At 34.5% G+C, this 13,037-nt stretch overlaps 1 protein-coding gene across 1 annotated transcript in view; it reads left to right on the forward strand.

Moving 5' to 3' along the window:
* The window catches only part of LMBRD1 (LMBR1 domain containing 1), a 125,173-nt gene that overhangs the window by 57,491 nt on the left and 54,645 nt on the right, over positions 1-13,037 (forward strand). The window contains exons 8-9 of the mRNA XM_027602738.1: positions 3,897-4,022; positions 7,754-7,906. Of these exons, the coding sequence (XP_027458539.1) occupies positions 3,897-4,022; positions 7,754-7,906 (279 nt within the window). The remainder of the gene's footprint in view (positions 1-3,896; positions 4,023-7,753; positions 7,907-13,037) is intronic.

Genomic DNA, 13,037 nt, shown 5'->3' on the forward strand with positions numbered 1-13,037 from the left:
TCATAAGAGAATACTGTAAACAATTATATGCCAACAAATTAGACAACCTAGAAGAGTTGGATAAATTTCTAGAAACACAGTCTTCTAAGATTGACCATGAAGAATAGAAAATCCGAATAGACCAATTACTAGTAATGAAATTGAATCATGTACAAAAACTTCAAGAAATAAAAGGCCAGATCGAGATGGCTTCACACATAAATTTTACCACAAATTTAAAGAAGAGTTAATATCTATCTGCCTGAAACTATTACACAAAATTGAAGAGGAAGGAACACTTCCAAACTCACTTTACGAGGCCAGCATTACCCCATTACCAAAACCAGACAAAGACACTGTGGAAAAAGAAAACTACAGGCCAATATCCCTGATGAACACAGAGGCTAAAATTCTCAAGAAACCAAAGTCAGCAATACATGAAAAGGATCATACACCATCACCAAATGAGATTTATTTCAGGGATGGAAGGATGGTTTAACATTTGCAAATCAATCAGTGTAGTACACCTCATTAACAGAACAAAGTGTAAAAATCATATGATCATTTCAGTAGATGCAGAAAAAGCATTGACTTAATTCAATATCTGTTTATGATAAACACTCAACAAAATGGGTATAGACGGAACATTCCTTAACATAGTGAAGGCTGTATATGACAGACCCACAGTAATGAAGTCCATTCATGACAGACCCACAGCTGACATCATATTCAATGGTAAAAAGCTGAAAGTTTTTCCTCTAAGATTAAGAAAAAGGCAAGAATGCACACTCTCGCCATCTTAATTCAACATAATATTGGAAGGCTTAGTGACTGCTGGTAGGCATGAAAAGGAAAAAAAGGCATCCAAATTGAAAAAAAGTAAAACTTTCACTGATGACATGATACTATATGGAGAAAACCCTAAAGACCATCAAAAAACTATTGGAACTACTAAATGAATTCAGTGAAGTTGCAGGATACAAAATTAATATACAGAAATCCATTATATTTCTATACACTAATAATAAGTAGCATAGAGATTAACAATCCCATCTATAATTGTATCAAAAAGGACAGAATACCTAGGAATAAATTTAACCAAGGATGTGAAAGATCTATACCCTGAAAACCATAAGACCTTGAGGAAAGAAATTGAAGGCCACCCTCAAAATGGAAAGATACACCATACTCATAGATTGGAAGAATTAATACTGTTAAAATGTTCATACTACCCAAAGTAATCTACAGAATCAGTGTAATCCCTCTCAAAATGCCAATGACATTTTTCACAGAGCCAGAACAAATAATCCTAAAATATTTATGGGCCCCAAAAAGCCAAAGCAACCTTGAGAAAGAAGAACAAAGTTGGAGGACTCATGCTCCCTGATTTCACATTATACTATAAAGCTATAGTAATGAAAATAGTATGGTACCACAAAAACAGACACCTGGATCAACAGAATAGAATAGAAATCCCAGAAATAAGCCCATATTTATGTGGTCAATTAATCTACATGAATGGAGGCAAAAGCAGATGATGGGGAAAAGGCAGCCTTTTTAAATAATGGTGGTGTGAAAACTGGACAACTACAAGAGAAAAAATGAAATTGAGCCACTTTGTTATACCATATACAAAAATAAGCTCTAAATGGATTAAGGACTTGAATATAAGACCTGAAACCATAAATCTCCTTGAAGAAAATATAGGTAGTAAGCTTTTTGACATTGCTCTTAGGGCAATATTTTTTTGGATATGTCTCTTTAGGCAAGGGCAACGAGCAAAAATAAATAAATGGGACTATACACAGTGAAGGAACTCATCAAAAGGAAAAGGCAACTTACTGAATGGAAGAAGATACTTGCAAATGATATATCCAGTAAGGGGTTGATACCCAAAATATATAAAGAACTCGTACAACTCAGTAATAAAAACAAAACAAAAAAGAAAAAAACCCAACCTGTTTAAAAATGGGGCCTGAACAGACATTTTTCCAAGAAGACATACAAATGGCCAACAGGCACGTGAAAAGATGCAACATCACTAATTATCAGGGAAATGCAAATCAAAACCACAATGAGATACTACCCCTGTTGGAATGGCTAATATCAAAAAGACAAGAAATAACACATTTAGTGAAGATAAAGAGAAGAGAACCGTCATGCACTGTTGGTGGGAATGCAAATTGGTGTAGCCACTCTAGAAAATAGTATAGAGGTTCCTCAAAACATTAAAAATAGAAATACCATATGATCCAGCACTTCTGCTGTTGGGTATTTATCTGAAGAAAACGAAAACAGTAATTCGAATGAACACCTCTGTGTTCATTGCAACATTATTTACAATAGACAAGATATGGAAGCAACCTATGTGTCCAACACTGAATGGATAAAGATTTGATGTGCATGTGTGAACAACATGGGGGTTAGGGGTGCTGATCCCCCTGCATGTGTGAAAATCTGCATATAATTTTTGACTCCCCCCAAACTTAACTATTAATAGGATATTGTTGACCAGAAGCCTTACTGATAGCCTAAACAGTCAATTAACACATATTTTATATATCATATGTGTTGTATACTGTATTCTTAAAATAGAGAAGGGGCACCTGGGTGGCTCAGTTGTTAAGTGTCTGCCTTCAGCTCAGGTCATGATCCCAGGGTCCTGGGATCGAGCCCCGCATTGGGCTCCTGCTCAGCAGGAAGGCCGCTTCTCCCTCTCCCACTCCCCCTGTTTGTGTTCCCTCTCTCACTGTGTCTCTCTGTCAAATAAATAAAAATAATATAAAAGTAAAATAGAGAAAAGGCAATGTTGTTAAAATCTTAAGGGAAATACATTTATAGTACTATACTGTATTTATGAAGAAAAGAATCCATGTATCAGTGGACCCTTGCAGTTCAAACCCAAGTTATTCAAAGGTCAACTATAATTAAAATTGTCACTAAAGTTTTTTTGGAGTTGACATCTAGGTTGTAGAGAGTTTGAGAGACAATATGCAAGATCACCCAGGATATTCTGAAGTTTTGGGATTAAGCCTAAGAAATAGCCTTTATCACTTCTGCCTACATTCATTGTCTTGAACTCAATTTCATGAGCCTACTTAACTTCAGGGGAGACTGGCTAAAGTAGTTTGGCTGTGTGCTCAGGAGGAAAATGAAAAAAGATTTAAAATATGTAATGTGTCTGCTTTAGAGCCTGTTGCTGCAACCAGGAAGTGATAGTTGTCAGTTTTGTTTCTAAAGATTTAATGATTTAGAATAACGGTCATGTGGCAATTGTCATTAAGTGTTTTTAATGGTTACAATTAAAAATCATCATTTGGGACTGGCTAATATAGAAAAATATAAAATATGTTTATTTTTAATGCTGATTAACATTAGAAAATACTTGTAGGAAAATACTTAAAATACTTAGCAAAATGATTAATTATACTTAAAACTTATAATAAACTGTATACAGATAATTGGTATGCTAATTAAATAATATGTATGTATTAAAAATTTAGTCAGGGTTTACTATATATATTGTTGGATAAAATTGTTTTTTCCATAGAAAATAATTTTATAAAGTGTTTCTACTAATTCACACTATCTTAACCCCTCATTAATCTGAAGTTGCAGCTTATTACTTTGGTATTCTTTTTACACTAATTTTGCAACTTTTCCTTTGAAAAATACATGTTATCTATTCTGTGAATATTTAGTATTACAGATGTCAGTTTATATAACTGTGAAATAAACAAGAGAATTATGAGGCACTATGTCATGATTCATTTCCATGTACTGTGTTCTTCAGTGATTATAATCCTTCACAACTGCTTACTCTTGCACTTGCTTTAAAGTTTAAAGGACGTTTTTCCCTCAAAATTATATGTATAAAATAGTAGTACTAAAACACATTTTAATTTTGTTTCTTTTAGGCCTATGGCATGTCTGCATTACCTTTAAATCTAATAAAAGGCACCAGAAGTGCTGCTTATGAACGTTTAGAAAACACTGAAGACATTGAGGAAGTGGAGCAGCACATTCAAACGATTAAATCAAAAGTGAGTTGTTATTTTATTGTAATTGGGAAGCATAAAAGCACATTGTCTTTGCACTACTTTCTGGTATGACTTAGACATTGGCAATCCCATATATTTGACATCCGTTGAATTTTTTTGCAACATATCTGTAACAAACTATGTCCATGGTTTTAAAATTTGTCCTCTGTGAAATGCAAGACACTGACAATTTGAGAATTTCTATCAGTGTTCTAACAAGTAAAAGCAAAAGTTTTGCTCAGGTATGATCAAGACCTTGCTTATTCCCAGGTATGTTGATTTTATGTGTAACATCAGATTTTACTGTGTCACTTATGTTCAAGTTTTATGTACTAGTGAAATAAGCTAAAAATTCCATGTCATCACTTGCCAATTGAATGTACTTCTAAAAACACAATGAAGTTTCTTCCTCTGTCACCTCAAGTAACAGATAAATATTATAGAAAATATTTAGAATAGATAAATAATACTTATAGAACACATAAAACCTATTTATAGAACATTTCTAAGCATTATTTAGAAAACAAGTTTTCTAAATTGTATTAAACTAGCATAATCCTGATACAGAAATCAGATGATAATTGCATACAAAAAAAAACTACATATGTACTGGTCTCCCATGAACTTCTTAGAAGCAAATGTTTTAATATAAAGAAAAATACTAGCAATTCAAACCTGTGTTGTAATAAGAGAATATTTTATAATTATCAGATTAGGTTTATCCTAGAAATTCAAGGATGATACATTAGAAAATCTACTAAAGTAGTTTAATGTATTGAGTTTAATGTAATAGGGATATTAACATTTTAATGAGAAATATAAGCATTTTAATAGCTGCTAAAGAATATTTAGTAAAAGTCAATTTGTAGTTATGTTTTTGAAAAAAAGCCTTACCAGATTAGAAGAGAAGAGAGTGCTTAGGAAAGGAAATCTATAATGAGTGTCATACTTAATGATGAATTGAACATTCCCATTGAAGTCACACATAGGTCAGTGTGGCCAGTATCATTGCTGCTCATTAGCATATTCCGGGAGGTCCTTGTCAGATAAGAAAGAATGCAAGTATAAACATAAGAGGGAGAGAGAGGAAAAGGGAAATATACTTATTATTCACATATCATCTACCAAGAAAATCTGAAAGAATGATTGACAAATTAATGGAACTAATAAGAGTTCATCAAAGTGCCTGGATACAAACATATAGAAATCATTAAACAGTTGGAAGATGGAGTAAAAAATGGTCTCATTCACAATAGCTGCAGACTATAAAATAATAAGAAATGTCAGAATTGTCCTGGTAGAAATTAAATAAAATTTATTGCAATACATAATAGAAGACTGAAATATATTGAGAACTTCATCAGTTCCTGATTGGGAAGACTGAATATTGTAGAGATGACAGTTTTTCATAAGTTTAGGTGGAAATTTATAAAAGACAAAATATGAAATATTCATAGACCCCCAGGGGGTCTAGAAGGATGTTGTATTGCTTAATGGAGGTAACAGTAGGAAAGGGCAGTGGTACTCTGGGATAGTATGAAGGGAAGCTTTCACGTTTTACTTTTTTTAAAACAAAAGGTATGTATTCATATGCTTTATAATTACATTTTTTTTTTTTCCAGATGAGATAATTAGTTAGCTGCTGGGTTTCTATCCTGGTGTTTGTTTCTCTGACCAAAATTATTCTTATATTGTTTTGGTCAATAGGCAAAGCAGAGGCAAAGCCCTTACTCCACTGAAATATTCACCAAGTAGACAGATAAATAACCTGGGTTTATTTTTAGTGGACCCTTAAATAGGTTTATTAACTTTTTTTCTGAAATAGTGAAAGCTAGTTGTTAAATAAAACTACCTCATTGTTGGTATCCTTTGGATATTAGAATGGCATTTCTGAGAAAAATTATATGTTTACGATACAAAGTACTGTACCTTTCTCATGCCACACACTTGAAGTATTATTGCCTGGATCTATCTTCTAGAAGGGAATGTTTGTTTTATTCCTTTGTCCTTCCAAAAATACCTTTCCCTGAGGTTTCTTTTTCTTGGGAAGAAGTTCGATAGTACCCATTGTACTTAAAGGAATGAAGATAATTAAATATAGTCTAGTGTATGCAGAGTATGGCCTCTGGACCAGTAGCACCAGAATCTCCTGGGACTTTGGTAGAAATGCACATTTTAGGCCCCACCCAAGACCAACTAAATTTTATTTATAGGGTCTAGAAATCTGTGTTTAACAAGGTAATTGTTATGCATGATAAAGTTTGAGAAGCAGTTTGATAAAGTATGGAAGACGACGGCTGGTTCCAGAAGAGTATGGCAGTGCCATTATGTAAAGAGATCATTATTACTGTGCAGGTATCTTTATTAAAGGATATTTGGATATTGTCTTCATTATAGCTATGATTTCAGATGAGGCTGCACTGCATATGCTAGAGAGCAATTTTGTTGTCTCTCTCTTAAGAACCTATTTAAATCTGAATAGGGATATTAACATTTTAATATCTGATGTCTTTACATTTTATTTTATTTATTTTTTTATTTTTTAAAGATTTTATTCATTTGAGACACAGAGATAAAGAGAGAGAAAGCATGAGCAGGGAGAGAGGCAGAGGGAGAAGCAGGCTCCTCGCTGAGCCAGGAGTCTGATGTGGGGCTCGATCCCATGACCCTGGGATCATGACCTGAGCCGAAGGCAGACGCTTAACCATCTGAGCCACCCAGGTGCCCCTACATTTTATTTTTTTAAAGATTTTATTTATTTGAGAGAGCGAGCACAGGCATGAGTTGGGGAGGCGGGCAGAGGAGAGGGAGAAAGCACATTCCCCACTGAGCAGGGAGCCTGATTCAGGGCTCAATCCCAGGACCCTAGGATCATGACTTGAGCCAAAAGCAGACACTTAACCAACTGAGCCACCCAGATGCCCCTGATGTCTTTACATTTTAAAAATGCAGTTCCATGTAAATATTTTTCTTGTTGCTTCCAATAAAAGCAAACAAATTTATGTTACCTTTTTTGTTTATTTTTAGCAATTGTCATTTATTGTAACTAATTATTGTATCCAATTGAAGACACTTGTGGGCAGGGGAGTTCAAGCAGGAAAGTGTTATCTTTGAACCACCATTGAGAAAGGTACTGCTTATGGTTATAGTAAGCATCAGATAAAAATAGATGGATGAAAGTTACCTCTCAGTACGCTGGCCAAAGAAAAGATAACTTATGTGCAAAAGTCCTTGGAGAATAAGAAAGTGACATTTCTTAGCAATTGTTATAAATACCTCTGCATAGCACATACTGGTATTACATCCCTCTGCTGTATCTGAATCGGGGGCTGACCAAAGGGAGAGAAGGGGTAGAACCAAATATACTAAGATAAGGGATAGAAAGAGGAGCTTGGAGGTGAGAGAGAGTAATTGAACAAATTGAATAAAGTACCCCATAAAAAGGGCATTTTTAAAGATATTTATCTCCTTTCCACGTAACTTTACCATATATTTGGAAAATAGGAATCAAGAAGTTCAGTATTAAATGTACAGACATCTATATTTTGATGCTGATCTTGGTTCAGAGATGTGTATTGTCACAAAGATGTCATTTTTTTTTTTTCAGTTTGTAAATTTGCCTAAGGAGTATCCAACCTAAAAAAGGTTTTGTTGCATGATTTGATAAATCTGATGGGTACTTTACTAAGACCTTAATGGTAAAAAACTGTTTTATTTTGTTCTGTTACTTGCAGAGCAAAGACGGTCGACCTTTGCCAGCAAGGGATAAACGTGCCTTAAAACAATTTGAAGAAAGGTTACGAACACTTAGGAAAAGAGAGAGGCACTTAGAATTCATTGAAAACAGCTGGTGGACAAAATTTTGTGGTGCTCTGCGTCCCCTGAAGGTAAACGGAGTTTTAAAAAAATTATCTTTGTCACTCTTTTCCCAAGTTTATGTAGACCTCTTAGAGTAATTGAGTTCTCTTTGTGAGGAATTACAGCATGGTACTTACGAGCATGAATTTCGGAGTTAAAGTGATTTTGAATCATAGCTCTGTCATTTGGTAGTTTGGGCCAGTTACACACCTCTCTGAGCTTCATTCATTTACTCATGTGTAAAGCAAGTATTATAACAGAGATGTTGGGAAATTTAAATTAAAATATAAGAAAGTAATGTAGTGTGTTGCTAACACATTTTGCAAGTTTGTACTTCTCCATAACTAGGAGAACTGGGACCCATATTAGAACTCAGGAACCCTAACTGAAAGTAATAGAATTTGCTTCATTGTTAGATGGTATGTTTCTGAAAGTATGTAAAAAGGTATTATTTAGTACAGAAAACCATTAATTAATCCTTACTGCCTCCCTCCTTCCCTCCCTTTCCTTCTTTTCCTTCTTTCTTTTCTTTTTTGAAAGTATCATTTGCTAGCCATGAATTCTTCAGACAGTGGTACCTAAACTTAAGTACCTACATTGAACTAAGGGCATAATAATAAAACTCTGAGTCTAAAAAGTAGCTAGAACTGCTGGCCACAGACTTCTATATTGTCTATTCTGTATCTGGCATTTCAAACCAAGCTTTGTATATAATAGTGTGTAAGTTGTAATTTAGAAAGTGCAGTGAATAGACTGGTTTAAGGAAGGTTAAGCAAGATAAAGCTATAAAGTGGGTTTTGGCTAAGTTTAAAAAAAATGTTTTAGAGAGCCTCATGAAATGGTTAGTCAGGTTGAGTTCTGCTTTGTTTTCCTCTTGTAATTAGAAAGGAAATCAGGAAATGCATTGACTGCTCACCTTAAAAACCTGGTTTTTGAAAGAGTTCTTCAAAAATATATCGTAATCAGATCTATCGTGTATTTTTATTTTATTTATTTATTTATTTTATTTATTTATTTTAAAGATTTTATTTATTTATTGACAGATAGAGATACAGTGAGAGAAGGAACACAAGCAGGGGGAGTGGGAGAGGGAGAAGCAGGCTTCCCGCGGAGCAGGGAGCCCGATGCGGGGCTCGATCCCAGAACTCTGGGATCATGACCTGAGCTGAAGGCAGATGCTTAACTGACTGAGCCACCCAGGTGCCCCTATTGTGTATTTTTAAACCTTCTGTTAGAATCAATTTTATTGAAGACTCACCACTCCTTTTTTGCGGGGTGATTGTCTTTATAATACCAGAAGTATGATGAAATCCTCCTCAGTCTTTTTTTTTTAATCTCCTCAACCTTATCTTAATTCTGTATTTTTTATATGGCTTCTTTATAAATATTTATAAACTGGTCTAACATGGGCTGCCTTGATTTAAACACACTCTGTCCTATTTCACTGAACCTATGTTTGGAGGGATTTTTAAATCAACTTTAATAAGTGTGCAGATTGATTTTGCCAAATACAGATATGTAGATATGGAAGATCCACATCACTCCAAAAAGCTACTTGATGTCTTCCCCTGTCCCATGGAACTCAGACCCTGGGTGTTGATGTCTTTCTGTCATTATAGTTTAGTTTTTTGTGTTCTATAATTTCATGTAAATGAAATCATAAGAGTGTAGTATAATCTTTTTTCTGGCTTTTTTGGTGCAACAAAATGTTTTTGAGATTTGTCTCTGTTGCATGTTTTCTTTCAGTAATTCATTCTGTTTTACTGCTGGGTAGCATCCTGATGTGTCTATGTCACAATTTGTTTATCCACTCACCTTTTAGTGGAGATTTGAGTTATTTCCAGTTTGAGATTATTATGAATAATGCTGTTGTGAATATCTGGTATAGATGTGTGTTTTCATTTCATTCATTTTTCTTGGGTAAATAACTAGGAGTAGAATTTCTGAGTGTAATGTTTAATGTACATTTAACTTTATAAGAAACTGCCAATGTATTTTCCAAAGTGGTTGTACCATTTTGCATTCCCACAGCAATATGAGATTTCACATTGCTTCACATCCTTGTCAACTCTTATATTGTAACTTTGTAATAGTTATTCTGATGGATTTATAATACTATTATGGTTTTGATTTGCATTTCCTTGGTGACTAATGATACTGAGCATTTTTTAATATTCTTATTGTGTATTTTCTTTAAAATGCTTGTGTAAATCTTTTGTCCTTTTTTTAAAATTAAACATTTGTTTTATGAGTGAGTTACAAGAATTCTTTATATATGCTGCATTAAGTACTTTGTGAAATATATGTATTGTGAATGTTGTCTCGTACTTTATAGATTGCCTTTATGTTTTCTTAAACTGTCATTCAAAGAGATGTTCCTTAAATTTTTATTGCAATCATTTTCTCATATGTTTTCTTCTGGAAATTTTATGGTTTTAGCTCTTATATTTTAGGTTTGCAATATAATTAATATTGTGGGATGGTATAACTTAAGGGTTTATTTTCCATATGGATATTCAGTTGTTTCAGCAGCATTTTTGTCAAGACTGTTCTTTGCTCATTGACTTCCTTGGTACTTTTGTCAAAACCAATTGATCATGTGTATGTGTGCATCTATTTCAGGACTTTCTTTTTTGCTTCGTTGATTTATATGTCCTTATGCTAAAACTTGATTACTGGTATGTTATACAATCAGTCATGAAATCAAGGAGTATAAATTCTTCAGTTTTGTTTTTCTTTTTCAATATTTTAGCTATTCTAGATCTTTGCATTTCCATATAAATTTTAGAATCAATGTAGAATTCTACAGAAGACCCATTGAGATTTCTATTGGGATTACTTTGAATCTGTAGGCAAATTTGGGGAGAATTGATATTGTAAACTTGAACCAAATGAGAGTTCGTCCACCTGATGAACATCAAGCCAGTAAAAACTGACACCAGTCTTTTGCAGTGAAGAATGATACTGGTGTGGCACCACCCAGGATAACAGGGAGCTAATGCTCTAAAGACCTGAACTACCTGATGGCTTGCAAGTGAAGGTTTTTAAAGGCAAATTTTGGGGCAGGGGCCCTCCTGAGAAGGTCAGCCCCACTGATTGGAGGCCCATGTTAGCAGGTACTCTAGTACTGCTTTGGTGCCTCAGAGGTCTTTTCCATCTCAAGAGACTTGGAATCTTAAAAATACCTTTATTCTATATGTTAGAAATTTCATTAAGTACATTTTGGTGATTATATCTTTACTTGTAAGCTAGTGGGGTTGTATTCCTACAGGTTCCCTGGCCAGTCCAGCCGTGCCCAAGGATGGTAGGCCCTTTGGTATTCATTTTCTCATCTGAACTGACAAGATGGATGCCGGCTTTAATATCTTAATACTGAATCTTCTAGTCCCTGAACATGAGATCTTTCCATTTATTCATGACATCTGAAAGTTCTCTTTGCAGTATTTTGTAGGTTCAGCATGGAGGTCTTTCAAATATTGTGATAAATATATCTATATCTTTGTTTATACTGTTACACATGATTTTATTTAATTTCAGTTTTCAGTTATTGGCTTCTTAGTATGTAGAAATTTGTTTTTGTACATTGATCTCATATCATGCAACCTGGCTAAATTATTACCTCTAGTAGCCTTATTATAGATTCCTAAGGAATTTTTATGTACATGAACATGTTAGCTGCTAAGAGACAGTTTTATTTCTTCCTTTTCAATCTAAGAGTTCCAGGTGCTTTTTTTTTCTTATTGTACCAGCTAAAACCTCCCATACAGTCAATTTACCACTTACTCTTTTTGTTATATATATGTATTATTCTTGAATATGGATCTAAGTGCTTACCTGTCTTTCATTTTCTGGGCCTGTTAGGAATAATAGGAATAATTAGGAGTAATAGGCATGCCTGAAGGAAAACTCTGGGGATATAAACTTACTGTTCTATAATTGAGGGTTTAACATGAATGTGAAGAGATAAGCACTGCTTTTTTTATTCAGATGAAATATGAAAATTATTTTTTCTTCAGTGTGTTTGTGCACAGTTGATATAATCAGAAATGGGAAGTCACATGCTCTAAGTGCTTAAACATTATCATCCAAGTAGTCCTAGTGGAAGAAGGTAGAGATAGGCCCACTCATTCCTCTGCATTGCTCAGTACATGCTGGAGGTGACTTAAGACCTGTGAGAAGCTCCTGATACAAAATTTCTTTGAAGTTATGCTCTATCTCAAAATTTTGTGCTAGTATTGCCTTTTACTCTGTATTCTAATCCATGTTTATTTTATTATAAAATGTATTAGATTTAAATTTTTGCAAATGCAAAAGTTCAGAGTTTGATGATTATGTGATTTTTTTGAGAAAATATAATTTTTTTTCCTTAAGATTAGATCCCCTGAGATACCTACTGATCTTGTGATTTCACATTACCATGTATTTTGCAGGGTATACATAACTCATTTCTTCTTTTTTTTTTTTTAAGATTTTTATTTATTTGAGAGAGAGAGCACAAGCAGGGTGGGGGAGGGGCAGGGGCAAAGGGAAAGGAAGAAGCAGGCTCCCCGCTGAGCAGGGATCCTGATGCGGGGCTCTATCCAAGGACCCTGGGATCATGACCTGAGCCTAAGGCAGACACTTAACCAACTGAGCCACCCAGGCATCCCTGCATACCTCATTTCAGAGGCAGGGATTTTGCTGTCACATACATCTGGTTTTGAATACTTGTTCTGAGCCTCACCAGCTATGTAAACTTGTTACTTCACCTTTCTTTTTCTTTTTTTAAGATTTATTTATTTACTTCTGAGAGGTGGAGGGGAGAGAGAGCACGAGTGCAGGCAGGGGCAGAGGGAGAGATAAATTTTAGCAGACTCCTTGCTGAGCTTGGAGCCTGACCCAGGGCTTGGTCTCACGACCCTGAGATCTTGACCTCAGCCGAAATCAAGAGTTGGGCACTTAACCAACTGCGCCACCCAGGTGCCCTGTTACTTCACCTTTCTAAACCTTAACTTTTCTCATCCTTATAATGGAGTTACATACTTACCTTATTTTTGTTATGGGAATTAAAAGAAATAGTGTATGTAGTGTTAGTGCCTTTTGATGTAAACAGCTCAGAAAACTGCAGCTGCTGTTGTTATAGTTCTATATATAGGATTTTTCCACTTCTTAAATGGTGCC

Source organism: Zalophus californianus, chromosome 7 (genome assembly GCF_009762305.2).
Source record: "Zalophus californianus isolate mZalCal1 chromosome 7, mZalCal1.pri.v2, whole genome shotgun sequence".
Classification (NCBI taxonomy): Eukaryota; Metazoa; Chordata; class Mammalia; order Carnivora; family Otariidae; genus Zalophus; species Zalophus californianus.